General features: G+C 46.1%; 1 protein-coding gene across 3 annotated transcripts in view; it reads left to right on the forward strand.

The window, feature by feature from the left end:
- The window catches only part of LOC142893835 (protein sidekick-1-like), a 222569-nt gene that overhangs the window by 77100 nt on the left and 118265 nt on the right, over positions 1-27204 (forward strand). For all 3 annotated transcript variants that reach the window (XM_076034767.1, XM_076034776.1, XM_076034785.1), the window contains exons 2-4: positions 3340-3496; positions 7964-8070; positions 8432-8579. In XM_076034767.1, the coding sequence (XP_075890882.1) occupies positions 3340-3496; positions 7964-8070; positions 8432-8579 (412 nt within the window). The remainder of the gene's footprint in view (positions 1-3339; positions 3497-7963; positions 8071-8431; positions 8580-27204) is intronic.

Genomic DNA, 27204 nt, shown 5'->3' on the forward strand with positions numbered 1-27204 from the left:
AGGATGTGGGAGGAGCAAAGAAAGCAAGTGGGCGGCCGTGATGGACAGCCAGGTGCTTGGAAAGTAGAAATAGGGTAACAGGTCAGGGTTAGGTAACGGGGGATGAGGGGGTGGGGGGGGTGGGTGATGGAGGTAAGTAGTGTTGACTGCCGGGGAGGGGGGGGGGTCAGCGGTGAGTGAAACATGCTGTTCGCTGACAGAGGCCGCGGCGGCTTCTTCTCCTGGAGGTCCGGGGGGGGAATAAACGCACGTACGCGCACAGCAACAACGCACGGCCCGAAGTGGCAGATACACGGATGAAGGATGAAGAACATCCACCTCCACCACTTCAGGGAGTCACATTTTTCTGTTTGTGCGGGACACACATGTGAGGCAGCCTTTGTAATTGAGGGTCATACAGTGTCTGGGAGGCTGTTAGAGCTGCTCTCTCTCTCTCTCTCTCTCTCTCTCTCTCTCTCTCTCTCCCTCTCACACACACACACACACACACTTTCACAGGGGCAGACAGCGGTGAGTTATAGTGCTGGTCAGCAGTATGACATTGGAGTCTGCCTTGCCAGCCATCGTCTGCAAATCGGAATATTCCAAATAAATCCTCCTCACATTCACGCCGGCTCTCGCTCTGTCGCTCTCTCTCCCCCTCGCTCTCTCTCTCTCTCTCTCTCACACACACACACACACACACACTCAGACAGTCACACACAGAGCAGCTGCCATATAAATCTACCTTAGACGGAACACTTCCCTCTTGTGCACGGAGCGGGCAGCTATCAATCTAAAGTAGAGGGGAAGCGGGTGAAACTTTGGTTTGATGGAGAAGGAGAGGGAGGGGAGGGGTGAGTGGGGGAGGGAGTGATGTGGGAGGGAGAGGAGGGTGGCCCTGAGAGACCCTCGCGGGAAATAGGGACGGAGGAAGGCTACAGAGGTGGAAGGGAAGGAGGCAGCTGGAGGGAAAGTCGTAGGTGAGGATGCGGTGGACGCAGCGGCGGGGGAAGATTGAGCTGACGGGGAGGGACGGAGAAAAAGGGAGAATGTAAAACGGCGTGCGGGAGAGTTATGGAGCTGTCTGCACACCCTGCAGCCAGCAGATAACCCTGCCCTTGTGTGTCTGTGTGTATGTATGTGAGCACGGGAACAGCGGAAGGAATATATAAATCTCATTGTGTTTAACCCTGTCGCACACCCTCGACGTGCACGTCGATTGATTTGATTTTCATTTAGCGGAACCAGATTCGCTCACCCCTTTTTGCCATGGACACGTTCTCCAGCCCTTGATGGCTGTGTGTGTGCGTGTGCTCGTATGTGGAAACAGTGGAAGGAATAAATGAATCTCATTGTGTTAACCCTGTCACACCCTCAACGTACGCGTCAGTCCGTTGGTTGATTTGATTTTCATTTAGTTGGCCCAGATTCTTCTCCTAGTGTTTGCTGTGAGCACAGTGTTTTTTCTAGCCCTTCTAGTTCTACATGTGTGTGTGCGTGCGTGTTTGTGTGTGAGCCTGTCACGGCGGGCCAGGTCTCACCACCTGGGACAAAAGTGTCAGACTGGCCGCAATTGTTGAGACACCAGCTGCAGCCCAGCCATTCGGTAAACACGTGTCCCAAGCCAAAGGGAGACACTTTATCGGCCTTATCGCACAAAGCAGCGCCGCTAATGTGAAAATGTCGCGCAATCTAATGTAGTAGCACGTCCGCTGTATTGTGTCAACGCACTTAATGGACTGTGAGTAATGCAAACTATTGTAGGAGTGGTGATTTAAAGGTGTAGCGTTATTATCGATTCTAATCATGCAGCCATTTTTGCACTCACTCAAAGACCAAAAGTTACATTTCTACATTGAGGAAAATAGTCGATAATTAAATCAAATTAAATTGCATTGCATCAAATTTAGCCTCAGGCTGGCAAAAATGAAAAACAATGTGGATTTTTAGTTATTTCTCAGTTGGTAAAGATCATTTTAATTCACGTTATTAAGAAAAACTGGAGGGGGCAACAGTATAATAATATATTATAAGAATGCAATATCAAATAAATAGAGGAAAACCGACACTGTTATTTCTATTTGTATATATATATATATATATATATATATATATATATATATATATATGTATATATATATATATATGTATATATATATATGTATATATATATATATATATATATATATATATATATATATGTATATATATATATATATATATATGTATATGTATATATATACATATATATATATATATATATATTTACATATATATACATATAAATATATATGTATGTATATATTTATATATAGATATGTATATATGTATATATATATATATATAAGTTTGTGGTCTAAAGTCACTAATAAGAAATCCCCTGTGTCTTTTTCTTGCTAATAAGAATTTCATATTTACATAAAAATGTCACTTTAATATCACATCAATATAAATCATTCGTCTTGTCTCTGCAACATATCATCCCATTCTTTTAAAGATGGAGGATTCCCCCGAACAGACACCCCTTCCCTAGCTGGCACGCTTTACTTCCTGCGTCGCCCGCAGTCCAATAAACACCGGTGTTCGGATTATTTCAGTCATTAGCCGCAGTTCACCAGATGTTGTGTGCAGCGAGCGGTGGTGTTACAGTGTCGTTCCAGGGAATACATTAGCTGCTTTTCTGGATCGCCGGTGCGCATCAACGTCGCAATATAGGACATGTTGACACAGTGATGCGTGCTGTCATACACACATTGGCGCTCGCCACGGCAACATTCCTGACACGCTGTGTATACATACATTTTACCTTTCTTCTCCCTCGCCCCCCAGTCATAGATATCATTCACTTTGAAATAAATCCGAAACATCTGTTAAATGCATGCACAAACACTCAAAACATGTTTGCTGCCAATGCATGAAAAGAGTTGGATGGGTTGACACTTGACAGATTCTCTCTCAGAGAGGGAAGAAAAAAGAAAAACCCTCCCTGTCGGTTGGTGTTGTAGCGTTGTGTAACGCGTTTCATCCCCGCGGTTTTTGCCGAAAAGGATGAGCGCTTTGCTGTGCCCCGCTAATGGAGTGCAGGATCTCCAGAGAGCCACCCTGAACATCCAGCGCTATTAATTCCACGTCCGTCCCTTGTCTGCTCTCCAGCGAGCAAAATAGGATCAAGGTTCATTAGCGTGTCAGCAGCCCTCTGCCTGGCCGGCTGATGAGTTCCAATGGAAATATTTTTCTTCTTATGGCAGCGGGAGGGGGATGAGGGGAGGGATGAAATATCCTGCAAAACACAACAAATATATTTCACAAGTTTTTTTTTTCTCCCTTGTCTTTCTTTCCCCCTTCTCCGTGCGTCAGAGGTGGCCCCCTACCTGCAGGGGGACGGACTGAGGCGGCAGGTGGCGCTGGAGGGAAACAGACTGGTGTTGACCTGCCTGGCTGGAGGCAGCTGGCCTCTGCAGTACCGCTGGACTCTCAACAACAGCAACCTCACAGACTGGACGCCGCGCTACAGGTCAGTTGTCACGCACCCGCGGCGGATCACTGCGCTCTACTAAGTGAAAAGTCGATGTGGACTCCCCCGCCATCTGGATTCTAGCCTTCACTTCCTCCCGAGAATCGCTTTGGTCGCCCGGTAACTGTCCCGCGAGCAAAGTGGTTTTGCTTTCTGAGAAATTTTGTTTTTTTGAGGTCAGAATGTTTGCGGAGCTGCCGCAGTAAAAATGCGCACAACCCGCGATTAGAACAGCAGAGGTCAGTCAGTCAGTCAGTCAGTCAGTCAGTCAGTCAGTCAGTCTCTGTGCAACTCAGCTCATCTTCCTCTGGCCTTGGGTGCCCTTGTGCGTGTGTTTGAGTTTAGTGAGAGCGGAGCAACTCCCTCCAGGAGAAACTGCAGCTGTGAAACAAAATTGTTTTTCTCCATCATTCAGAATGAGAGGGGAATCTTGGGAGCACATGCGCAGCGAGCACAGGAGGGAGAGGTTTGTAAGCGCCGGGCTGTGAACTTCTCCCCGAGTTCCAGGCCGTTCGCTTTGAATGAGTGCAGCACGGCGAGACTGTGACTCTGTCTGCGTGTGTGTGTGTGTTTGGAATAATCATAGGCCTGAATTACTGCCGGTTTAATATAGGCAGCTGGAGCATATTAAGGATTGAATGCATTTGCAGTTGGAGAAAGAAACAAAAATGTTGTGCGTGTGGGTGTACGCGCATGTGTGTGTGGGAGATCAAATGAGTCCCATCAAAATAAGAAAACAACAAAAAAAAACAGTTTTTTCTGCTTTTCTGTTTTCTTACATTTCCCTAAAATATTTCTGACTAATGAATGAAGAAGCCTGAACTCAATCCCTGCCTCCTGCTCTGGCTTCTTGTGTTGAGCCATACATATACACAGTGACTGTATTTCCGTCTCCTCTAAAAGCCAACAGCTGTCTAATTGAAATATGTTTTGAAAAAATGTTCTCCCTTGTGGTGTTTTTTTCGGCATAAAGAATAAGAGCACAGCAGTACGCTGGAAATGCATTTGTGGGAAAATTCTTGATGAGAGGAACGTGTTGGCTGATTACACTGATGTTGTCTTATTGCGTTTCCCAGTAATACAACACAGCCTGGCTGGTAACAGCAACAGTCGATGCATTTCAACCAACGAGGAGACTGAAATGTTTCTAAAATATCCCCAAGTTTGATAATCAACCCGACAAGTTGTGCATTTCTGTAGCCGATACGTTTTATTTGTGGGTTTTAACCCCCTGATTCTTGCACATTGTGATGTTGCAGTGGTCAGTACAGTCGCCCTACAGCAGGGCGCATGAGGTTTGATTGTGTGCACTTTCCTGTCCTCCCTGCGTCTGCGTGGGCTCTCTGGGAACTCCTGCTTCCTCCCGCAGTCCATTCGCATTAGAGTAACTGGCAACTTTAAAATTGGCCGTAGGTGTGAGTGTGAGTGCGGTTGGCTGTTTGTGTCTGCGCAGCCCTGCGACAAACTGGCGACCTGTTCACGGTGTAACCCCTCCTTCAACCCTAAGACAGCCGGAATAGGCTCCGGCGCTCAGTGCGACCCTGAGTCCAGGAGGAGCGCTGATAGGGAATGAATGGATGGATGTTATGGTACATTACCTACTACTTAGCGACAGAGGTGGAGTAGTTTATCCACTCCAAACACTTGAGGTGTGCTTTTACCCTGCATTCCTCTTTTCCTTTTTGCTTGTCAATATTGAAAAGATTAGCTTAACGTTGAAATTTAAACCGGGCCATGGAAAGAGCAGGTGCACACACACATTTTCACATGCAAAATCTTCACAACTTTCTACACAACCATCCTATTGCAGAGGTTTAACTTTTAACGTCTGGAATTCTGTCTTCTAGCGACGATCTTGTCAAACAACAACAGCCTTTCTGCTTAAATCTTTAAGATTTGCTGCGGCACCACTACACAGGGACCTCCATACCTGAAGGTGGCTTCGCTAATAATCTTTGAAGTAAATTAATAATGAAACCACACACACACACACACACACACACACACACACACACACACACACACACACACACACACACACACTTGGCTCAGTTATGCATTTCTTTACACTAAGCAAGCAAGAAAAGAAATGTAATCGTCACCACTCAAGCAGTGCTTGACGAGGCTAAAGTCAACTTGTAATTCTTGTCCTTTGCGTATTGTTGTTGTCGCTAAGTTGCACAGGGAAACATTTTCATGAGAAGGCGACGCAGTGGTGGAAAGGTCCCTGCAACATACCTTTGTTTCTGTGCAAGACTTGCTTAGGATATTAAAATAACAAGAAAAAAAATCCATTGTTGTACGTGGACCTAATAATAAGAAAATACCTTCATCAGTGGAGAGACGCAGTGAAAGTATCCAATATGGAAATATGTTTCAGGATAAGTTTCCAGTGAAACAGCATGTGTGAGCTGTTGCTGTGTGCGCGCGGGTGCGTTTGTGTGTGGGTTTTAATGCGTTGGCAGCATCCACTAACAGCCTGGGAGTTAAATACTTGGCTGTCCTGGTATTCATAATGAGCCCCAAAGCGGTGTCCAGTTTTACACTGTCTAACCAGTTTGTGTGTAATCTGTGCGCGTGCGTGCGCATGGGTGTCTGCGTACCTGCTCGACTTAGTGTGTGTGAGTGTGTTTGTGTGTTTGTGTGTGTGTGTGTGTGGCGGCTTTCGTGTGTTTGTCCAGCATGGCACCAACCTAGATCCAGTGCCAAGCTTCCCATTAGTGAAGCACACTCCATTAAAAGCCCATTAACAAAGCATCAACCAGCACTGGAAAGACATGCAGAGTCAAAAACATCCTCATGTGAAGCGAGACAAACACGCACGCTCGCCGCGAATCAGAAAGGTTTCCAACCTTGGCGTTGTTGATCGTCGCACTCGTGACAATGGGAAGCACAAATCCCACACTGGAGCCAAGTTTACGCAAAGGGTGTTTGTCTGCATAGTAACAAAGCAGACCCTCCGCTGTGCCGTGTTGCCTGGTGATCACCTTTTATTAGTCTGGATCAATCTTGGCTACTATATGTTAGTGGTTCTGCAGGGTGTTTTCGCTGGTCGATGTTTCGAGAGAAGGTAAATGCAGAGCAGCAAATTTATTGGTTGTCGCACATTGGCTAGAATGCAGCACGCCAAGAAGTAGAAACAGAACAAAACAAAATTGCTGAACTTCAGTGAACATCATTTAATAAATGGAGGCAGAAAATAATTTGAAAACAAAACAAAAAAAAGGGCCCATTCAGAAGTAATGCACTCTGCACTCTGCACTCTGCACTCTGCACTCTGCGTACATTTTTGAAATCCACATGTCAACGAGTCATCTAGTAGTTTGAGGAAAGACGAAAGAAAATATGAAATAAATCAAAAGTGGTGCACAGAATAGTCGCACATAGCATCTTCTGAAACAACAAGACACACATGGATGTGACACTGAGGTTGGTTCTTTTTTGCACTGTACTTGGTTATGTACTAAAGTCAAACCCCCCTGGCGTGATAACTGCTCCACTTTAACCAAGATCACTGGAGTTAAAGTTCCAGTGGACCCTGAATTGTGCCTGCTAGGGAAACTTAGCAAGTATTCGTGGCTTGCTAAACAAACCGCAACTCAAATTCATAGAAATTGCTCTGTGTGTAGCCAAAAAATGCATCACGGTGTCATGGAAATCTGACTCCCCTCTACTGACTGACAGGCGGTCGTTTGAAATGAATAGTTGCATCCCCCTGGAAAAAAAAATCACATATTGCCTCAGAAAACGGCACAACACCTTTTTGAAAATATGGCAGCCATATCTAGACCATAGTCGCTTGTCTTATATTTTTGAGGGGTTGGGGGTGCAAGGGGGTCCTTTGATAAGTTTTGTCTGTATATTGTTGGCATATTGACTTATTTCTTGTACATTTTGCATATATATGTATATAAAACTGAAAATAAAATAGTCAAAAACAAACAAAAACAAGCCACACATTGGATGCTTCAGGCATCAACCGTCGCCCCCCAAGATTGCCACATTTCTTTGGCTGCTAATGAACCCGGCCCCTCTGACCAAATAAATAACAGAATAAATGAATGAATAAATAGAGAAGCGTCAATCAGCAGTCTGATCCATCTTCAAAAAATGCACCATATTTTCCCCTGAACAAGTTCTCTTTTTATGACAAAGGGCCCTGACAGTAGAATTATAATCAGTCCCACAAGTCCTTAAATGATGATACTAGCATCAATATTTCATATGCACAATGCTGCATCCCAATTGCTGTTGGTGGTTCTTCAAACTGGTCGACTAATGTTTTGAGGTCATGGTCAAGGTCAGCTGTCGACCTGTGCTGGCGAGGAGGCTTTTGGAAGTGCGAGCTGCAGCAGTACATGAGAAAAATATTGTGACATAGATTCGTTTTGGCAGCGCAGCCGTGAAGGAAAAAAAAAAAAAACCCTGACCAACCCGCCTGCTCTTCTCGCCCCTGTGCGTGTCCAGGGTGTCCATCCCGTCTCTGAAGAGGAGCGACGCCGGCCTCTACCAGTGTGTGGCGAGGAACCGGATGGGAGCGGTCATCCAGAGGAGGACGGAGGTGCAGGTGGCCTGTGAGTATCCAGACTAAACACCGTCGTGTCACTGAACTCCTCCCCAAAGGTCCGACTTTTACGGGAGTGATTTATTTCCTCCCGACGTTTAAAGACTTTGGCAAAGCCACGTTCGTATCTAAATCTCCTGCATCATCTCTGATTAATGGCGTTCAGATGATTTACCATATCGCCGAGCTCCCGCCACCGCCGCCGCCGCCGCCGCCGCCGCATCCCTCAGCCGCACCACCTAAAGGATCGACCTGGCCTTAATCTTCCCTTTTTCTTACCCGGCTGTAGATATTTAATCACTTTCATTAACGTTCCTGCTGGCTCAGTGTAATTTGACACCGTCCTTTCTTTTCTCCTCCTCCTCCCGCAGACCTGGGGAACTTCTCGGCCGGGGAGCAGAGGAAGACGGTGTCTCAGGGCCGAGCGGCCATCATCAGCCTGCCCCCTCTGGCCTCCTTCCCCCGACCTCTGGTGACCTGGTACAAGGACGGACACAAGATAATCCCCAGCAACAGAATGTAGGTTTTGACCCCCCCACGCCCACCCTCTCGTTCCTGCGCGGCTACAAAGTGTCTTGGAACAAAAATACGGCTGAAGATAAAAATAAATTCATTCTACCCCTCTTATCGCCACTAATTTGTGCGCACAAAGACCTTTTTAATCCTTTCACACCAATTGCTGCAAACGATTACGCGTTTCTTTTCATGGGATATCCGTACGACAGGCTCGGGACGTTATCAGGGAAAGATGAATTGGAATTTCGAACCGGTCCACTTTTATACTCAACCTAATCTGAAGAGTTATTAAGTCATTCTAGTTGCACGGGAAGCCTTTTTTATATATCACCTGTGAGTCTGGCCAATCATGGTCCCGATTTTCACATTCCTTTAAAACTCTCAACGTTACTTTGATTTTGATTTTATTCTATAGCATGGTGAGAGCCATCCTGCCAGTGTGGCTATTTTCAAAGAAGTACATTAAAGAGATAGTCCTTCATAAAGAGCATGCGTGGGTTCGGAACACTTCTCCACAAACTGATGTGCTTTGGATTGAGGCTATTTATAAAACTTGTACCTGAATGTGACCATTAGCGGAGTTCTCAGATCTACTCCAGCCACTTTATTTTGCTGCGTTTTAAGACCACAAAGCCCCGTCTCAGAACTCCTACCACCTCCCGTTGGGTAATTGAGTGAAATTAACAGTGGACTTGCTGTCCACGTAAAATGGCCAGGCAGTCACATTTTCATCCTTTTAATGACAATCGCTACTTCTAAAGTGCTTTCCAGGAAGCTTTGGCGGGGCGGATGACATAAGCAGTTTTTACTTTGTCACCGTGTGACAAGTTTACATCAATTAAACGCTGCATTTTAATTCATACGGACATGGAAAATGGCACTCCTGCAAGGTTAATGCGCCCTAAATGAGTTCCAGCCTCGCGACTGCAGTCATTTCACCTCCCCGAAACTTGATCTGCATTTACTACTTTCCCCTTGTACAGCATCATCGCCACTGCGCTCCCGTTGTCCGCACTGGATTTTTTGGAAGTCACGTCCACACATTAAGAGAAAGCCACCGCCGTTTATGGCAATAAAGTGAAAACAGTAGTTCAGAGGTGTCTGGTGCGGTGCTGCATAATGAATGAAGTCCCAGTCAAAAAGTACCGGCGCTGGGAAATTGTTTTAATTGCAAAAGCTGCAATTAAATTACAAAAGGGTGTTTTTGAAAACATGGCATTCTCTTTATTTGGTGAGCGATGGCAGCCTTTTCATACGGCGTATGGTTAGATGACCACTTTGGCATAAATGGATGAAAAACAGAAACTTGACGCTTGATTGTCGCCACCCTCATCCTCCCAAAACAACATCATAAAGTTAATTTGTGTGGGTTATTTTTTTTTGTGCGTGTTGTTTGTGCAATCGCAGTAATAACAATGTAGCTTATCTGACTGCAGTTGTGGCAAGACAAAGGGGCTCTAATGCTACAAATACGTTGCTGACAGGAGTAATTTCATGGCTCTTTCCCACATCAAAGTGGTCCTGACAGCAGGGCATGAAGAGCAGCTCAGTCATTTCGTTACTGTGCAAATGTTTTCCTGATCCTCTCAACGTTTCTCGAGTGGACATTTGGGGGCGTTTTATGATTCCGACTGCAAATCAAGCTCTCCCGCTATGGAGACTGACCCAGAGGATGTAAAAAAAATAAGTTGAAAAGCATTGGTTGCACCTTTCACTGAGAACAAAGCACATGCTTTTGACACAGGTTGGGGAACTGATTTAGTCAGCCTTTAATCATCAGGCCCCCGCCCCCCTCCGCCAGAATTTGTGGTCTTCTGTTTCTTTGTGGTCTTCATCACCTCCATTCCCAGCATAAAACAGTATTATTACCTCCTTTGCATTAGGTTTAACCTCTGCAGTTTCAATACAATAGAGGGAAGTTGATGATTTTGAACTATTTCCTCTGTTAACTATTGCCTTTCAAATCCATAGTATTACTTCTTTAACAGCCACTTTACGCCCTCTAGTCTTCAATTTACGTTCATCACGTTTGGTTTGCCCTAAATACACGCCGCCGCGTGTTCATCTCGAGATATAATTAACGCGGGAGTGAAGACAATTAATTCTTCTATGGCGTGCTTCATCCCTCAGTGGGAACATTTAAATGACTTTGCACCCAAGCAGTGCGAAGCGGAGGGAGCCGCCCCTCCCCTCCCCCCTGTTTAGAAATCTAATTATTAATTTGTAAAGGTGTAATTCTGACGGAGGCATTTTGACGCGGAGAGGATTCGTATTGTGTCGCCTGACTCGTAGCATAATAGCCGTCGTGGCCCGGGTTGCGGCGTCGAGCGAGACTTTGGTTGAGTGGGGCCCGGGTGATCCTCATCACGCCGTATTCCATTATTGGATCATCATTTGTACGTTGTGAGATGAAATATTCTGATTACCGCGCTGCCCGCACGCACGGCGTGATGAAGATTCAGCCGTGGCGTTTCCATTGAGCCCCGCAAAATAGACTCATTTGCACCTCCGTCACGTGGCCCCGCCCCCTCGTCTCCCCTCCGCCTCCCCCCTCTCTCCCGCCTCTGAATTATTCCCTTTATCGCTCTGCTCCCTCTGTCGGCTCCCCTTCCCCTCGCCCTCTGCCTCTTTTACAGTAATTATCATGCGACAAGATATACTGTTACAGAACTCATAAACTTCTGTTCCTGAATAAACGGCTTAACTGCCGCGCGGCATGCACACACACAAAGAACCCCACTCTAACGTGCGCGCACACACGCACACACGCACACCGCCACAATCTGTCTCCCCAGACCAATCACGGCCGCGTTTACCTGGCTCGACCGTCTCTGTGTGCACTCGGGCGTACCGGAGCGAGTGCAATGAATATTTGCACGGCCATGCGTGTGTAAACAGCCGCGTGTGTGTATGTGTGAAAGTTTGTGTGTGTGTGTGCGTGCGCGAGGTTACGCTGGCTGATCCCGCTGTCCGGTGAGACGGGGCCAGATGGTGCCTAGCGGTTGGCTGTCTTCGTGGTGACCGGGCTGATGATGCTGTTTATGAAGTTTATTGATCCGATATGCATCGCTCCCCGACTCTCATCCCCATCTCACTGTCTGTGCCTCCGCCGCTCCCTCTGCTCTCAATTTCACGTCGGCGCGTCCGCAGCGAACCCCCACGTCTGTGGGACTCAGAGTCCCCCAGACCTCCCGCAGAAGGGCGCGCTCGCTCTCTGAATCGTTCAACCAGGCCCCTGGAAGTCTCCGTCGTAACGTACAGTCCCACGGCACCGACTCTGAACTTCCTGCTCTTTATTCTCTCTGGCTGTCCTGCATCAGTCGGATCAACTTCGGGGAACAGGGCTGAGGCCTCGCCAGCAAAACCTGAAGTATTTTTCAGCCGCCGGTTGGAAGGAGTGAGCCGCAGCTTTTAATTAGCTCCGAGAGTGTGGCAGATGGACGTGAAGTGATTCCGATAGCCTGCAGCTTCAGGAGGACGGCGAGGATGAGGAGAATTATAGCAGGTCGCCTTTCTTATTGGAGCAGCGACTCGGTTTTGATCAAACAAATTCAGCGATACAGATATTTTCTCGCTGGGGTTTTGCCGATGTCACAGGTGGTCAGTGTGAGAAGCGGGCCGTATGGGAAATACTCGTCCTGATAGATGAGTCCCAGGCAGCCATATGCTGCGGAATGGCGTGCCGAGTATCTGGGCGCTCAAGTGTGTATGCATTTTAATTTGTCAAACACCACTTTTAACAAAGGGGGAGTGCTTTCATATTTCTTCACTCCCGACGCTCTCACCAGCAGCGGTCTGAACAGAAGGAACTTTCTCGCTGTCTGAGCTTCTCCAGCAGATGTTGTGTGTGCGCGTAGACGCACATGTGTTTGTCAGAGGAAGGCGGCGGCGTTTCGAGGGAGGCTCGGCGGAGGCGCAGGGCTCCAAAAACTCAACCAGTCCACACTTGAAAAAGTCTCGTATCCATCGACGGCGGCGGCGAGGTCGATCGCAGCGACCGGCTTTCTCACGGCTGCCGAAGGGGAAGATCAAAGTGACTTAGACAGCAGCAGGAGAAGACATGAAAAAGAAGTTACAGGAAATGAATGAGGACTATGGAGTCTAAGCTCATCTGAATCCATTGTGTCTGGAGCTTAATCTCAAGGGCCCGCAGAAGCTTAGCTGATGTATGTGACTTTCCTCTTAATTAGATGATGGAGTTAGTTCAGGGATGATGAAAACACGCCCAGACATGGTGGATCTGTTTTTACACATATGGGCTCAGTAGAACCATGTTGATGGGTTTTCTGTCTTCATTAATATTGCTGTCACAAAAAACGTGAAAGACAACTTGGGAGGCCTTGGAGCAGGTCGCCCTAGAAGTGACCCAAAGCGCTCTGTTGTATCAGGAATGTCGTGCCGCAAAAAACCACGAAGAAGTGGACTCAAACTGCAGATGACGCTCAGACAGTCAGCCCACTGTGTAGTCCGGTGATCACATCAGCAGACTTCCTCCTTCGTCCCCCTGGTCATTACTGTACCTATAGCCACCTATGGACATTTGTCATTGTCTTTCAAAAATAACAAATACATTTTGTTCAGTGTCTGGGCCTGTAGTCGCTCTTCCTGTTGGTGAATCATTGTCATATTAAGTGGCAGTGCAATTTTCTCGTTGCACCATTTTTTTTTGCCTGCATCCACTACATAATTAAAGGAAGCTTGAATCAGAGGCCTGTTTTTAATGTTATGTGTTTGCAACCTAATGAAAGCTCTTGTTAAATATTACATTCACAACAGTGTTTGGTCTGGCGTCTCTCTTGGGACAAACACTGCCGTCGTCTCTCGGTTTGTTTGAGCCTGTGGGGAAATTTCTGCCTTTATGTTTTTTTTAAATGGTGCAGATGGAAACATTATTCGTAGGCCAAAACAGCTACCTAACCAATGTGTTCTGTTCAGTGAATATATACCCTTTCATCACTAATTATTGTAAAAGATTTTGCCAAATGATACCACTGGGATGGCAATCTACATCCACAGCCTGTTTAGTGTCAGAGTCGTTCTTGGTAAAAGGCAACAGAAATTATTTTTGATTCCTTCTTGAATGTAATATTTTACTGTTCAAGCGTCCAATTTTCAGTTTTTTTTCCCAACCTCACATTGAGTAGCTTTGAAATTTTCCTGGCTTGTCATCTCCTGTAGATGCTTCAGGGGCTATTTGCACACACACACACACACACACACACACACACACACACACACACACACACACACCAGGGTTATATAGCTTGTAGTGCAAATTAAAAGATCAAAATGTTGGAGTTTTGTGATACAAGTGTACATTTAGGTTTAGATTTAAATATTAAATTTAGATTATAGTATCACTAGCAAACCGCCAAGGAACTAATGAACAAACAACGTTTTATCAGTGCAAAAAAATTATAATAATAACAAAAAATAATAAACAGATGATACAATGGACACAGTCTTTAATGTCACCCTGCTGATAAAAAGCAACAGCCCAGATGAGCTTCTGTGAAACCAAAATAACCAAAAAGAATCTTGTCAACCCTTAACACATGGTACCATTGAAGAGGGATGAATTGGTTTATTTGTCCAGGGAGAAATGTATTCTGTGTTTTCGGTGCCTTATAAGCAAACACACTCATGGTTTTGTTCAACAAGCTGAATTTCATGAATCACATTACATCAACTCACCGGTAGCTGACATAAAATGCCCCTATCAACCACATATTCCACATTGCTTTAGAAGCTGTCTTCTGATGAATATTAAGAAGGCTTCCTTATTTCTGACCCAGATGCTTGAACGCAATGACTTTTTGCAAGCAATATTTCCGGCATTCCCCCCCGCCCCCCGCCGCGTCAGTGGCCGTGTTGCACTGTTCAATCCTCATCAGCCTGTTTGTATTTGCGTGTGTCCACATTTGTAATTCAGCGGGTAAATAATTGCTGAGAGGATTTTCCAACCTCACATTTTGGATGAGCTCGTGTTTCTGCCGCGTTGACGGTTTCCCCGTCCCCGATTCCTGCATCTGATCCACCGCTGACGACTGTCTGTCGCACACTTGGCCAAAGGCGACTCGTTTTCCGACTGCACTCTCACACATGGATGTTGCTGCAAAGAAATCTGATGACTTGTTTAATTTTTAATGTTATCACTGTACTGCGCAGGGGTGTGTGTTGGGAGCGACACGTGGCGGAGGAAGATGTGGAGATGGGTGGGGGGGGGGCACAAGGGGTCGCTTTAATTGCATTGCATTTCCTGATAATATTATTCATTGTCAAGGTGGAGTGAAATAGAATTGCATTATGAAGACAGCACTTTAGGGCCTGCTGGTGAACTATGAATATTCATTGGTTATTCTGCCAAAAGCAATTTGTTGTAGTTTTGTTTAAAACTGTTGATATGTTTTCCAAATGTGCAGCAAGGTGGACCCTGCGACTTTTGCTTGGAGGTAAAAAAAAAAGAAAACAAAAGAAAAATCTTTTTTTTTTTTTTAAATGAATTACAATTTCCTTCCTTGTCTTGTCAGAGACATTGGTGGGTATTTCAGAGTTGATAGCGCAGGTATTTTCAGTGCACCATTATTTTTAGATATATTTGTTATTTGCCGAGGAAACGCCCGACACATCAGCCGCGTCCACCACTCTTCTCATCTGTCCTCCTCTACCCGCGTCCCTCGTCTGCGGCTGTGTGTTCCGAATTCCTCTTGCTGTCACTTTTTCTTTCTCTTTTCTTTAACCGACGAGGTAAAAAAAAAAAGAAGAAAAGTTTTTTTTTTGTTTTTTTTTAAGAAGCAAGTAGAAAAAGGCATTAACTTTGAGGCGGCACTTAATGACTCTCCCAAATGACGGAGGCCTACGCTGCCTCTAAAACTCGGGGGAGGGAGAGAAACGAGCAGCAGGAGGCTGAGATGGAGGAGGGGGGGAGGAACAAAAACATCCCTGAACGGCAGGAGTGCGACACAGATGACTGAATCTCAGTTTTCAGCGGAAGCTCGGCTGTGGATTGCCTTTACGTATTCCTATAATCGCAGACTAATTATTGAGGCAGTTGTGCCACTTTAAATACATCAATTCAAACGGGCTCTATTAGGTCGGTATTTACTTGTGGACATCTTGGCCTGCTGTTAAAATGCCACCTGGGGCTGTGTTACTTAGATTAGATGGCACACATTTCTGGCAGCGGATGAAGAACCCTCATGACTCACCACCAGTTTCACCCTCAGCTCCGCTCTCGATTGTGAGTCAGGCTGATGCCCGCGTCAAAGACTGACAACTTAATACTACACTTAATGCGACTTAAATGCATAATTGTTTCTTACACTCCCGAGGTCTGTTTTGTTTGTTGCCGTCCCCTCCTGGCCCTTGCCCCGCACTGTTGGCGTCCCTGTTATTAGCTTTGAAATGCTTATGTCTGGAAAGTCTGATCGCCACTCAACATGCGATGGCCTCTGGTTCAAACATGTAATTTGAATGAGCTGTCTGATCCCAAAATAGATTGTTTGCGGGGATAAAGATAATATTTAATATACACAAGCAAGATTTATTGCCTGAAGGTTTGGTGGAAAAAAGATTCTCCCAGTATCTGACCAGATTCTCTGATGCCCACCAGAGTTGGATTTTAATTTAATTAACAAGTAATATTAAGTGATAGACTTAACTGGGACTTGACTGGGACTTATAGACATTCTAATAAGTCCCAGCTGCACACTTTGTTTGTAGGCATTTACTTTGAATGATGGTAAATATGGGCAACATACAAAGGCATTAAATAAAGCTGATGGAGGTGATTTCAGTGGATATGGATAGCGAGTGAAAATGAGAACTTCTTTGTGAATGAAGTTCTGGACTGAACTTCTGATTGTTCTTCTCTGGGTGCTCGCAGGCTCGTGAGCGTTTGCTCGCAACCTTCACCTTTCACTTTTTTACTTTTCTTCAGAACAGTTTCAGAGTTGCGCACTCTGTGTAATTCACATATTTGTCTTTCTAACTAAAAACAAAAAAAACAATGATTATAAGACACACATTTTCAATCATCACCCTTTAACAAACCAGAGCTGACAGCAGTGACACACGGTGCAGTCCTCACTCTGTTTGAAGGGTTGAGGTTGTTATGGTTACAGTTGATTGTTCAGAGAGGGTCTCAGTGCCTCAGTGGTGGAGGTTATTTGAGTTACTGCTGCCTCGCAGACATCCTCAAGCCGTCTGCCTCTTCTCCTCTGACTTCTGGCATCAACAAGGCATCTTGGCCCAGAGAACTGCTGCTCGCTGGATATTTTCTCAATTTTGGACCATTCTCTATGAGTGTGTGTGTGTGTGTGTGTGAGTGTGTGTGTGTGTGAAAACCCCAGTGGATCAGCAGTTTGTGAAACGCTCAAACGGGCCACCTGCCACCCACAGCCTTGTGACCACGTTCAAAGTCGCTTAAAGCGCCTCTCTCCGCGTTTCAATGTTTTTTGTTAACTGGATCTCACTTGTTAAATTGGGGGAATCGATTTAACTTGTCACAAAATGTTAACGTCCCATGGAGGAGTAATTTGTCTATGACAAAATAAATAAATAAAACTCGGTTTCTAATCTAATCCATGTCTCAAATAAACCGCGAGACACACAGAAGGATTGGGGGGACAGGGTAGAAACCAAAAAAAAAAAAATATAGCAGAAATCATTTTTCCTTTTATTTTCAAAAGATTGAAGGGATAAGCCTGGTGCACTTGGGTTTTTTGAGTCATTCTGTGTGTGTGTGTGTGTGTGTGTGTGTGTGTGTAAGCCTCTTGAGTTTTGTGATTAACCCCAGACAGACAGTAGCCCGACTGCTGCCAGGGAAGGAGCGTTCTAAGACAGACAGAAAACAGAGCGGGGCAGACGGTAAATAGTAATAATGGCAAAAAGAACAATAATGTTTTGTCTGTGCGTGTGTGTGTGTGTGTGTGTGTGTGTGTGTATGTGTATCCTGTCTGAGCTGATTATCATGCGCTCATGTCATGTTGTGTTTTTGATCTGCGTCTCCATCCGGATCCTCACTTTCCCCGCCTTCCTGCCTGCCAGCGGCCTGCCTGCATCATCTCACCAGTCATTATCCGCCCATTTAAGTCTCAACCAACACGCCTCCACCTGCCGCCTTGCGTGTGCGCGCGCTTGTGTGTGTGTGTGTGTGCGTGTGTGTGTTTGTGCGTGCGTGCGGGCATGTCCTCTGTCTAAAGCCATTAGATATTCCAAAGACAGAGGCCTCTTTTAATTATCCACTAATCACACTTTTAATTACCTGCCACGCACACATCCATCACTGGGCCAGAGTGTATACACACACACACACACTGCACAAACACAGGTATACTCACAGTTGCGGCTCATTGAAAGGAGTTGGGCACCTATTGACCAAACAGACAGGGGGGAATGGAGGGGGAGGGCGGAGGAATTGGGGAGGGGGAGTGGGGGTGGGGGTGGGGGTAGGGGTAGGGGTGGCAGCGAGGAGTGACTGATGAGGCTCCGCTTTTGACAAGCTGTTGGCCGCAGGCTGGCAGGTGGTTACCGCAGAGGAGACCATTATACAAATGACTAAACAAATTGAGGGGAATGGATGGTAAGTGCGGACGGACCTCTCTCTCTCTCTCTCTCTCTCGCTCCTCCCCCCCCACACTCTACAGAGTCTGTGTTATTTCAGCGGTGGTATCTTTGGATTTCCTAAGGTAAACACTCCCGGTCCTGCCTGCCTAATATCCCGGAGATCAGGGAGCTGAACCGGTGAGCCGAGGGTCACCGCCTGCTTCTCGCAAACAGGCATAATGAAAAAGGAAGGACCGAGTTTTGGCACTTTTTTTTTTTTGTCTTCACGCTCACACTTCAACATTCAGATTTTTGCATGCCCTCCAAATCTGTGTTTATTCCTTCAGGGCTCAGCGCGGCGAGAAATGAACTTTGAGGTTGGAGGCGGTGACCTCTTGCGCTGTGTTTACCACTCACACACTCTTAACGCCGTCCCTTGTTTGCCCAAACACGTCGAATCTCTGCCTCATTTGCTTTCTTGCCTTTGTTTTTCGTGTTTCCTACCAAATATGGCGACCGGCTGCAGAGTTTGCAGCGCACTGCGCTTTTTCCAGTGCAAATATGTGGCAGCACATGGGCAAACACGCTCATGCATGCAGTTGGAATTCATGCATTTTGATTGCCGGCTACGCAATGATGTATGTATTTCGTATATCATACATGCGACACACCCATTTATCAAACATTTTACAGTGCTGAGTTGAAAATGGGGGAATTTTCAATTTTTGGGCGAACTGCCCTTTGAAGCTCAGGCTCAGGGAATTTTTTATTTATTTATTTTGCAACCTGCAGTTCAGGAACCTCTCGGTCTGAGCCCTCGCTCCCGAATGGCTGCAGGAGTGCAGCTTGAATGAAACCCCGAAACCAGTGTAACCTCCTCTCACCCGTACCAGCCGTTTGCTCAGATCATGGATCTGCTCGTTTTTTTTGTGCTGTTTGCGCAGGTCAGTGGGAGCGGTGCCTTCGCTGATGAGTTAATTTGCACGCTACGTCTTCGCTGCAAGGCCACGTGTGCCCTCCATCCATGTGAAAGTGTGTTTGGCTGCCTTTTGTGAAAGAAAAATGCAAATTAAAACATTTCTGGCCCCAGGTGAAACAACTTTTTTTTCTTGCACTCGCATCGATTTCATCTCACTGCGGTGAGAAGTTAGTTACTTAAAAAAAAATCTTGTTTAACAAGATTAAGTGTGCGCTTGATTAGACATCTGCAGCAGCGAAGCAGGAAGACGGCACCCGCTCACTTTGTTCTATTATCAGTGACCTTGACAACCACTGGAAGCAATTTGTCTGCATTTAAGTAGTAAATGCGCGACAATTTTGGATATTATTATCGGTGCGCTGTGCTGTGCGTGCACACACAACCACAAACAAAATTTGATATTATTATTACTTACCGAGGCTGTGTGACAGCCTTCATGAAAGAACATTAGGAAAACATTTTGCTCAATCTCAGGCCTCAGGAGAATCAAGAACAGTGGAACTGTTCGAGGTGCTGCTGCTGCTGCTGGATGGAGGCCCATTTATTCCCACACCTTTGTACGGTACGTGCGGTGTGTCAGGTTGCCCCGGTGTGTCAAATTCCACCTGTCCACATGGGATGGAATGTTTCCAAAAATGCATTGGGACAGTCTTTCACACTCGCAGCAGGTCAGTTAGACTGCTTCACTGCCAGCAGAGCGAGTTGTTAATAGTACAGTGCTTCCCGTTGGTGGCCACTCCTGCAGAGCACAGAGAAGTCTGAGTCTGGCACAGTTAACATAAAATAATAACATAAAGCTTCTTGCCATCAAATGGCCGTATGAAGCAGTAAGTCAGGAGCAAAAGTTGCTTTTGGACCAGGGGCGGGCAAACTTTTTGACTGGTGGGGACACAAAGGGTTCTAAAATTTGACAGAGGGGCTGGAGCAGGAGCAGATGGATGGAGTGTCTTGGTGACCCACAATATACATTATCGGGCATGTAGAAAGCGTGCTTTCCTTGTAGGGAAATTTCATTATGTGTACACAATGACAATAAACAATCTTGAATCTTAATGTCAATTGAAAATAAACAAGTGTTACAACAAAATAAGTGTCTTTGAAGCCCCACAGTATTTAGCTATTTTTTGAAATGACTCTAAAAATACTGGAAAAATGGGGGCGTGTATAGGCGAGTTGTATAGTTAGAAAAACAATGCACAAAATGATTGCATTACCTTAATGTATTGATGCCATCCTACACTAATAGGCTTCACGGCGAGTGTAAAAATATGTTTAAGTGCTGTAGTGTTGTTAAGACTACATCAGCACCATGTAGCCTTCCATTTACTACTTATTTTATTATAGAGAGATGTTAAACAAGGCCGGTAAGCTTTGTGTGCTGCAATCCTGCATTTTACTGAATGTTCTTTAAGAGATTGTGACTCAGATGTTTTTTTAAAAATGACACTCTGGGGTTGGAGGTCAGGTTCATTTCAGGTTCAAACCGGCAGGCTGGCAGCTGGGTGAGAGGGCGTGGTGATGGGGTCTGCCTGCACGAGGAAGACGGAGCGGCGACAGCGAGACACACGGAGAAGTCGTCACCGGTTGTGTCGCTAATTGGGAGTCGACATAATTAGTGCTAATTAGGATAATAGCCATTCGTCTGGAGATCCATCCACCTAATGGGACTGCGGCAGTCACTCAGCTGGGCCCGCACACACACACACACACACACACACACACACTGGCTCCCACGCACGGACGCTCAAAAGAAGTTGTTAACATCCATCCAGCCTCCTTGTTAGACAAATGCGCTCTTGTACTCCAGATTAAATGTTCTGAAGGACTTTTGTAGCACCGACAGCGAGTCGCTCTTCTGCTGCTGCTTCTGCTGCTGCTTCTGCTGCTGCTGCTGCGCTAAACGTTGGAACCTCTCCCGGCCCGCGGCAACCGTCCTCCCTGTGTTTGTGCGTCAAATGGCAGCCGCCGAGCACAGGCCCATAGGAAGTGAGTCACGGGGCAAATGCCAACACTGAGTGGAGGGAAATGTTTCCCTTCGTGTTTATTCAGCGTCACTCGTCATCCTTCTCTCCTTTCCTCTCCTCTCCTCTCTTCCTGCCTCCAGCTCAACCCGGCTCCCAGCCGCCCATTCTACCCTCCACCACCCCAACCAACCCCCCCCCCCCGCTGTACTTTCCTCTCCTCCACCGTTGCCCTTCCACTGTTCTCCATCCCTGCGGCCACATCGGGGGACATTAAACAAACACTGGCCGGTCCAGCTGCCCTTTCTCACAACACACACACACACACACACACACACACACACACACACACACACACACACACACACACACACACACACACACACACACAGTCTCTCTGATGTAGGGCATGCCTAAAGACACATCGCTCAATATCCTTGTACACAGAACCCCGCCAGCCGGCCACGCTGTGTGTAATCGTAGTCTGAGTGTGTTTGTGCGTTTTCTTGAGGGACTTTTTAACCGTGGCAAGTGGCCGTGCTGCAAGTTGTGCGACCACCACAAAAAAAAAGCCTCCCTGTCTCCCCGTCTCTGTGTGGCTGCCTGGGGGAAGGAACTGCAAAGGTGATTTGAGAAAACAAGCCTGTGATTAAAACCCCAGCGTTTATTAAAGTGGCAGCAGTGGTGCACTGCAGGAGGGATGAGAGAGAGATTTTTTTTTTTTATAGTCGGTGGTAAAATCTCTCACAAACACATTAATGTTTGTCACCTTGGTCGCCCGGCTCTCTCTCTCTCCCTCTCACTCTCTCTATCTCTCTCTCTTACACTCCTTTTACTCATTATTGGTCTCATGTGCATTCAGAAATGCAGACTGTGTTTCGTGCGGTGCAGTCATTAATATTCATAGAGGGAGTACTGTGTAAGTAACGTTACTTTGGGTTATGAGTTACTTCTAAGTTGTAAACATGTGAAACACAACTTGCCAACTTCCCACATGAGAAACATTCTGTCACACTGTTGCATCCAAAAGACAACTCCACGGGTGTTCATGCTCCAGCGGTTTTTGCAAAAGCTCTGACAGTGTGATGAAATTACTCTTTGCCCTTTTTCAAGAGGGGGGAGGGGGGGGGGGGGGGAAGCAGTGCAAAAGAAAATTAAATGGAAGGTCATAGTTTTATTGAAAGAGCTTTTTAATTTGCAACAATATTGACCAAGAACACACCTGGTTACAGGCGGTTACATAGGACATGGATTCCTAATTTCTGGCGGTATAAGTGGCCTGCTCGGAGTTTCCAGTCGGTCAAACCAATGTTAGAAGTTGACATGCATTTACTTCCTACAGTATCAGAAGGCTGTAGTGCCAGTAGTCTGGTGCATCATCTAATGGAAAAGTTTCCAGAGAGATGGAAGCTGTACACTGCAGCCTATTAATGTAAAATAATAGCCAATTCCCTGTGGATTTTCTTTACAACCCATTTACTATAAAACTATGTCCTAGTGTGCATAATACAACAGAAAGCAAAATATTGACATTTGGCAGTCCAGAACTGTAGAGTGCTTTGTCTCCTTTGATTAGTCTCCATCCTCTTGCTTTATTAATACGCACATTTATTGTTGGGAATATTAACATAGAACTGTCTTTGCTAAGTACACAAAATAACTTTGGCCATCTAATTTGTGTTGTTGTCAGAGGTTTGTTATATATAATTCTATTACTCTATGCCAGCATAATGAATGAACCTTAATGCATTCCACAATGTCCTGGCCTCGAATCAGACCGAGATGGACACTTTGCAGTCGCTCGAAATAGCTGACGCACATTTTTAATTCATCTTGCAGCCAGTTTTCAATCCTAATTCTTCCTCTTTGGTTCGGCTCCAGCACCCTCATTAGAAAGATGTGGAATTGTTTGCTGATGTCTTGTTTCCTCCCTCCTCTTAATTACAAGATAAAAGGTTTGCACAATTTTAGGTTTTAGCTGTCCTGGGGTTTTGCTCCAAATAGGTTTGGAATCACAGCCTAAGTGTTCTTAATGTGTGTTTTTGCAAGACTGCCAACAATGGTACATATATAGAACCCTGCTGCCCAGGTCCAAGCACAGTAAGTGCAGCGGGACCAACTACCATCATATTTTGGGGACCCTTTACTTTAACGCATGAAAGGAAAATCTTGGGCTTTTTGGCTTGAGATAAAGAGTTTCGGATGAGCTATCGGCTCTGTGTCAGAAGACTCACGAGTTTATTGCGAAATAAAGGCAGGCTCTTGTCATCTGTTCTAGATCTTGGTGATTGGGCTCCCTTTTTGTTTACTCCTTAATCCAGCGCTGATTGCAGTGGAGTCATTAGTCCGTGTTTTGTGGGGAGATATCTATTTTCAGCTCAGTTCCACTCTAAACAAAACTCCCTTCTTTCAATTACAAAGATGATCAGACCTCATCAGTTTTCTCCAAGGCATTTCTCATCACAGCTGTCGCAATCAGAAACCCAACATAAACGTCTCCTAAAAGATTATGTCCACGCATAACAGTTAGCCCGAGAATTGCCATTAAAAGAATGTTCGGCGAAAGGGATATTGAAGAAATCCTCAACCCCGGGCTCCTTTAACGATAACTTACTTTAAGGCAAGCGCTGAGATCACTGAAGCAGTCCCTGTCACACTACTGGCAGTAGAATGTCAAGCGCTGCTGGCGGTGGTCCAGCTCGCAGTCTTAACTCAGTTTGACTCTTTAATCCCATTACAAAGGGGATTGCTCATATTTCCCAAAACTCTACCAGGCTGTTGTCAGAAATTGGCCAAATTCTCTTCATTGTTTTTATTTTTTGTGTTCAGCACCAGGATCATTCAATTTCAGTCAGATTTTATTAATCGATCCTAGTTTGTCCCAGGGGACCTGCCGAGTCTCAGAACGGCTCTCTGTCCTTTGTTCAGAGATCGTTCTTGGCTTCCAGCGACTGTGCTCTGTTTGCTTCAAAGCACCCAGACAGGGACTGTTAGTCAAGTATTAACATAATGCACCAATACACTGACGGGGTGAACTCTTTGGATTCTTTCTGAATAAAATCTGCACCTCTAAGTAACTTTTGGATGACTTATTCCTCACATGTGTGCCACAAAAATAAACAAAACAGAAAGGGAAAGGTTCATGGTTTGTTATGATTCTTTTTTGAGCCTCAGAGCCTCAAGGTTCTTTTTTTTTAAGGTCACTTAGTCAATAACAAAAATAACTTCATCATATGCTCAAAGTGCAAATGGTAGAGCTTTTTTTTTCTATATTTGCTACAGTTTGGGGTTGTTTAATATGACAATAAATCAGTTTGTCCAAGTGGCTGAGCGTCCACCTTCAGACTGGGATCTGAAGTTCGATCTCTGTCCAGGTCATACTAATCTGTGAATGTCGTCCTCGTGCTGCCACCTATAAATGCAAGCTCTACACCTGGAAGGCCATGTGACGTATAAACCTATTTCAAACTAAACACACCGACCAATCAAGGATTTATCCTTGAATATAGCAGCAAAAATTCTGTGCAAACAAACAAAAAAAACACCACATATTTCAGATGGATATGACGTGAAGGTGTACCTCTTTCCTCTCTGCATCCAAAACTGTTCGGCAGAGAGGAGCGTTTATAGTCACCCGTTACTTTGTTATTGCGGACATCACACCACAATTCAAGCTGACAAGCAGCACAAGGAGCAGAAATGCATGGAGGCAAAAATGATACTGCCAGAAAATTCAATGTTAAAGGCAAACTAATACAGCCCCCTCATCTCAGACACACACACGCGCTCACACACACACTCACACACACATACACAGAGCTGCATTCAGCACAGTAAAAGTCTTCACTCCGACTGTGAATCAGCCCGGTAGCTCGCTCGCCCGCCCATTCGTCTGCCGGAGAACCAGCGCCAAACATCCCTTCTAAAACTACAAGGAGGTGGCGGGTGCTGAGTGAGCGGAGTGTCAGTGTGTGTGCAGTGTGCAACGTGTGGGTGTGTGACAGCGCGTCCACGTGAGTGGGGCGGGGGTCCGCGCTGCCAAAACGGCTGCTCTCTGAACTGGGTGTGGCTGGATGGTTCCTCCTTCTACACTCAGTCCCCGTGTGTGTCACACGCAGTGAGGTTTCAGAACGTGGCTCGCTGCCTGTCGGGCAGCGGGAGGGATGGAGGGACAGTGGGAGGGAGGGCAGGGCGGAGGTGATGTCTGTTGGCAGGAGAGTCGGTCCCTGGGCCTCACGCACACACTGGCAGGCACGCACAGACACACACTGAGGCACGCTCGGATATTAGAAACACCCAGCGGCCGAAGCTCGCTCGTCTTCGGGCCTGCGACATGTGTGCGCTAATTAGCTTTTGGCAAACTTTGCTGCCTGCGCGCGCGCGCGTGCACGTGTGTTTGTGTTTAGCAGTCAGTCTTGCAGCGCGACGCCCATCAGCGTCTATTAAATGAGTCTCGGGGACCGACACTGAATGAAAGACCAATCTGGCATGTTGGGTGGTGTGCAGTGAGACACGCAGCTGCGTGGAGGGAGCTTGGGAGGGTGAGGAGAGTGTTGGACAAAAGCAATGTGCAGATTGTAATCTGAGTCGGTATGGAAAGTGGGATGTGAGAGTGAAAGGGCTGTTTTATTATTTGGGGCATCGTGGAATGCATCAGGACGGGGGAATACAAGTAGCATGATGATTGCAGTATGCTCCTATGCCCGAGGATATGCGCAGACACTCTTAATTGTGCACGCAAGCTTGCATAGGCATGCGCACTTCCACAATTGAATTTTCCCTTAATTAAAAGCTGTCGCAATTTGCTCCCATTTAATTAAATGCAGCATCAAAAGAAAAGCCGAAAACAGCCAGGAATTTGTGCGTTATTTCAAATCTTAACTACATTGCTGCTCAGTTGGAATGAAGAGACTCACCCCATCATCGGCCCCTGCCAGCCTGGTGGCCGCTCGTCTGTGTGTGCGTCGGGACTATGTTGTGACTCCTAAGACGAGGCGGTGTAACCTTCCTCGGGCTACGCTGAACAAATAGGGCCATTTTTATTATCTCTCATAAAAGAGAATTTCCCACAGATTAAGCCTCTCTATTCTCTACCGCCTGACTTTTTCCGAAAAGGCAAATTCCATTTCTTTACCTCCGTGCCGCGTTCGTTTAAAATGAGAGTCTGACGCCGGCGTCGCGCTGGAACTCGAGGGCGGAGTGCTCCCAATTTGGAGCGATTTAGAGCTCCGGGGGGAAAAAAATAGCGGCGGCCATCGGTCTCCGTCGCCGCATGCAATTTCATGTATAAATAGTAAGTATAAATTGGATATGCAAATGAGGGAAAAATAGTACGCGGACAAATATTTCGAGTCAAAAATAGGGTGCAGATGGCAATGTGCTCGCTTAATTGGCCGTAGCGCGTTCTCACACCCACCCGCAGCGCTCCTTTGACTCAAATGTTAATAACTTTGAACTTTGCTGTCTCCTCCCCTCCCCCCAGACATCGTGCCCTAGTGGAAGCGCGCTTTCAATGTCTATTAATTAGCATGTGCTGGGTAAAACAGGTGTGATGAAACGGGGCTGGGCAGTGCAGTTAATGAGCTTAACTGCTGCACCGCTGCATTTAAACCCCTGCGAGGATGCAAGAAAATCTATCCTGCGCCTCCGCGAGCAGGAGCTGCTGGAGCTTTAGTCAGAGAGCCTTTATTTCAGGCAGTAGATTGCAGGGCACACACACACAGACACACACACAAACAAAGCACACCTAGACGTACACTCACTCAAATAGTGTCAGTGTTGAGAGTGGAGGCTCCGGCGGCTCTTGAGAACGTTCTCCGGGGAAATCACTTGGAATAAAATTAAACCTGAAGAATTCTGTCTCGGCGTGAGCGCGTAGGTGGGGATGTATGTCAAAAAGCCACACTTTCTCCTCCAGCCATAAATCAATTTGGGGTTCAATCAGTCGCTCCAAGCTTTATTTCTGTCACACAAACCCGCGGAGCCGCACCTTTTCTGTCTCTCTCAGGATGAAACAATTACGGCCATCTGCGGCTGTATCAACACTCATGCAGAGTCGTCCGCAAACTTTCGGGGCGCAGAAGCGGGACGGGGAACTAACCTGGTGGACATCAGCACAAAACTTTTTGTTTTGTAACATTTT

Source organism: Nelusetta ayraudi, unplaced genomic scaffold (assembly GCF_046127955.1).
Source record: "Nelusetta ayraudi isolate G7.1 ecotype Tasmania unplaced genomic scaffold, CSIRO-AGI_Nayr_v1 ptg000004l, whole genome shotgun sequence".
Taxonomy (NCBI): domain Eukaryota; kingdom Metazoa; phylum Chordata; class Actinopteri; order Tetraodontiformes; family Monacanthidae; genus Nelusetta; species Nelusetta ayraudi.